At 29.4% G+C, this 3,797-nt stretch overlaps 1 protein-coding gene across 1 annotated transcript; it reads right to left on the reverse strand.

Annotated features, from left to right (window-relative positions):
* Positions 1 to 1,050: 1,050 nt before the first annotated feature.
* Positions 1,051 to 3,271, reverse strand: LOC145034781 (guanine nucleotide-binding protein subunit gamma 2-like). Its single transcript, XM_078983288.1, has 4 exons — positions 2,934 to 3,271; positions 2,771 to 2,823; positions 2,634 to 2,678; positions 1,051 to 1,552 (listed from the first exon to the last, which is right to left on the reverse strand). The coding sequence occupies exons 1-4, from the start codon at positions 3,243 to 3,245 to the stop codon at positions 1,468 to 1,470; spliced, it is 495 nt and encodes a 164-aa protein (XP_078839414.1). The 5' UTR covers positions 3,246 to 3,271; the 3' UTR covers positions 1,051 to 1,467.
* Between the last annotated feature and the right edge of the window lie 526 nt (positions 3,272 to 3,797).

Below are 3,797 nucleotides of genomic sequence, written 5' to 3' on the forward strand. Positions count from 1 at the left end.
TTGTCATGCATGATTTGGTGAGTAAAGGGTGCAAGCGTATAAGTCAAAGTTTATTCGTTCCTTTTGCCCTAAAGGGAAAAGCAATATCTTTGGGCCACTTGGTGATTTGGTGTTGACTTATAGTGTTGTGCCCGAGCAAAACTAAATTGATGTGTTCAATTAGAAGTTATGTATCGTTACAAATCAAAAAATCAGGAATCAAAGTCTTGGACAGTGAGATTGATTCTATTTTGTCTCATGTTCAAATGATATCTTGTAGAGCGGATGATTATATGATTACTTATCTTAGGACATGTAACTAATTGGGTCAGAGTTCGATAACGGCTTTTAGAAGCTACAATTTGCTGATTAATTCAGAAGTTATACTAACAATTATAGTTAGACTTATCCAAGTGGAAAACTGTTCTCATAACTAAATTTGGTAAATACTTGAATTGATAGTAGCACGATTGTATTGAGTTACCCTCAAATCTAACAATTTGATATGATGCCTTTTAGGGAGAGAGAGAGAGAGAGAGAGAGAGAGAGAGAGAGAGAGAGAGAGAGAGATTAATTTATTATGTGAATAATAAATTAAATAAATGGCTTATTAATGTGTTATGAAAGTAATATATTAATTAGAAATCATATTATTTAATAATAATTAATCAAAAATAAATTGAAATAAATTTTAGGATTAATTTGATTAATTAAAAATACATGCACTATTTGGTTATTTATATAGTTGAGTAAAGAATGTTCTAAAACCTTATGTAATTAGGTGGACAGAAATCATCTAGGATAAGACCTATTTTGTTCAAGCCAATTGGATAAGTAGACTGGGCATCTAAAGGAATTTAGGTTTATCCTTTAAAGCATAGCTTTGGCCCCAAATATTTTCGACTATATAAGTAACCCTAACCCCTTGATTTCATCAAATCCTTCCCTCTACAGGCCTTGGACGAAAATTGATTCACCCATGATCATACCTTGTTTTGATTTATGGTAAACCTTACTTATTTATAGAATAAATAAAACATGCAAAAATGACATTCTTACATTGTTGAACCATTTAAATTTAAATAGCAAAATTAATTTTATATCTTCTACAACTTACTTTGTAATATTGGTTATTATATCGTATATAAACGCACATCCAAACATCCCCTTAAATAGCCATTTACATTCATTTATTCATCTACGTTTTGAATTTGATCGTTATTAAACTAATCTATTTTTTCTTTTCACTTATTGAATAACTTGAATGCTTAAAAAAAACAAACCACTCTTACATGCCAAAAAAAAAAAAAAAAAAAAACAAGATAACGTCCAAACAATATCTGTTTCCGTCATTTGAATTGTCACCAAATCCAAAACAATATGATTGTTTTGAATTGAACTATTCAAACTTTGGAAGAAAGATTTACAAAATTATAAAAAAGTGGAAATGGAAAAGGGCAAAAAGTGATATACGATGATAATATCATATCAGATCCAACGTTTGCGATTTCGAGATGAATGATTTGCTCTTTGAAACCATCTATCCCATCCACCATCCGCCGGCCCTCTTGTCCTGTTTGTATAGTTTCATCATCACTCATACTCATTATATTTTTTTTATAAAGAATGCAACTAGAAAAATTAATTTTTTAAAACTGTTTTGGTAGGCTAGTTGAAAATTTAAATTTATCAATAAGCTATTTCAAATATATATATATATATATATATATATATATATATATATATATATATATATATATATATATATATATATATATATATAAAAGAAAAAAAAAACTACCTTACAACTCACTTATTCGCTCCAAACACACTGCATAAATCGTCGTCTTGAAAAATAAATAGTTTAATGATCAACAAACAATATTTTGGACTATTAAGTTTATTAACATTCATATCCAAAAGGAATTTTATAGATTACTTTAAATGGTTAAAAGTCTATTCAAAGTGACCTAAAAGAAGATTGGGTTCAAATTAAATGTCATCTATTTAATTACCATATTTATGTCAATGAAAAAAACTTTTAAAATGCAAATGTTTAACCAAATTGGCTCATTTTAAAGGCCAGAATCATATAGAATATAAGTTTCACAAATCTAGTGGCCTTTTTTCTTTATATTTGCAACCGTAGCCTTTTTTCTTTATATTTGCAGCCTTAATACATTAATCCCACAAAGAAAAATGTTTTACCATTTTATTTTACTAATATATACAACATTCTTTTTTAATTGCTCAATTTTTTTTATTATTTTTTTTTTTACGAATTTATCTATAACTTACTAAAGATAAGTTATTAACATAAATGTCAGATTTTACATAGATGATTAAAATAATAATGATATGATATATTAAAAAAAAAATTACGAGCCATAAATTAATAAATTTATTTCCCTTTTTTCAATTAAAACAAGAGAAATTAAATATCAATTAGTTATTGTCCTTGTTATCTCATAGACGTTTTGGATTTGTGCGTTTTTTCAGCAAATATAATAATAATAATAATAATAAAAAAAAAAAAAAAAAAAAAAAAAAAAAAAAAAAAAAAAAACCTATCAGAATCAAAGAACAAACAAAGTAAAAGAAATGACAAAAAAGTAGATATTGGGGATTGAACAAGAAGATAAAAAGACGCTTACACAGGAAGCAAAGCATCTGTACTTGATTCGACACTCGATATCAGCCTGGATGTACAACAAAACAATCACTCATTCAAATTCATTGCTGAAAACCAATCACACAATGAAATTAATAAATAAATTTTAATTTCACATACTGTTCACAGACAAGCGACGCTTCACCAAGCGTTTCCAATTGATCCAGCTCTTCCTGATTAATCGCATCAAATCACTTTCTTCTACTACTCAGTGTGTGTAATTAATTAATCGAACAAACGAATGGAGAAGCTAGTAAGATTTTCATCTAATCTAATTGATTACCTGAATGATCTGGATTTGCTGATTCTGTTGAGAAATAATGGCAGCCAATCGATGCTTCCCTATGAAATTCGAAGATACAACACCGGAAGATGTTCGATGATTGTGACGATTAACATTGGTTTCTGATCGAGATGTTTGTTTGGATTGGGAAGGCTCGTCGCCATTAGATTCGGAGGGTGAATCCATGTAGAATAAGAAACCTAATCTTTCGGTTGGAGAATGAGAATGAGATGGAGGGGTGGGTACTTGGGGGTTGCTGAAAGTAAAGGTGGAAAGGAATAAAGAAATGGATGAGGACGCACATAAACCCATCTACTTTTTCACTGGTGGTCAACATGGTGTGGTGGGGGCTTGTGTGAATGTGAAGGAGCATGGACTCCGATATGAACAAGTGGGTGTCTATCAAAAATACATTTACATAATTTTATATGTTCGAAAGATTATTTTATTATAAATCATAGTAGATGTTGTCTTTTTAAGTTTCAAAAGGTTAATGTAGTTTTTTTTACCAACAAAGCATTCCGTTTCCGTAATAAATTTTTGAGAAAACTGTAAGTTTGGTCGTATAGTTTGTTGATTTCTTTGATTATAAATTTTATGGTTTTATTATCCGTAATTTGTTTTTTTTCTTCAAATTGGAATAAGTATGGATGTAAACTAGTTTGGAACCGGACCGGAACGAAAGAACTAAAAACCGATTAAAGAGTAAGGAGTAAATAGGAAATCAAAAACCGGATCGAATGCCACCAATCAGATCCGATTTGATTATACTAGGAAATGTGTCATCTAAGAATGTGTTCAGAATCGGGACCGGACCAATACTAGAAGGTAATTGAAAGAACCGACAACCGAAAATGTTGAATC

This window comes from Lactuca saligna, chromosome 3 (assembly GCF_052625555.1).
Source record: "Lactuca saligna cultivar CGN05327 chromosome 3, ASM5262555v1, whole genome shotgun sequence".
NCBI lineage: Eukaryota > Viridiplantae > Streptophyta > Magnoliopsida > Asterales > Asteraceae > Lactuca > Lactuca saligna.

Coding starts and splice junctions, on each gene's coding strand:
- LOC145034781 (XM_078983288.1), bottom strand. CDS start 3,245: ATGGGTTTATGTGCGTCCTCATCCATTTCTTTATTCCTTTCCACCTTT. Junction 2,824..2,933: donor AGCAAATCCAGATCATTCAG/GTAATCAATTAG, acceptor GCGATTAATCAG/GAAGAGCTGGATCAATTGGA. Junction 1,553..2,633: donor ACAGATGCTTTGCTTCCTGT/GTAAGCGTCTTT, acceptor CTATACAAACAG/GACAAGAGGGCCGGCGGATG.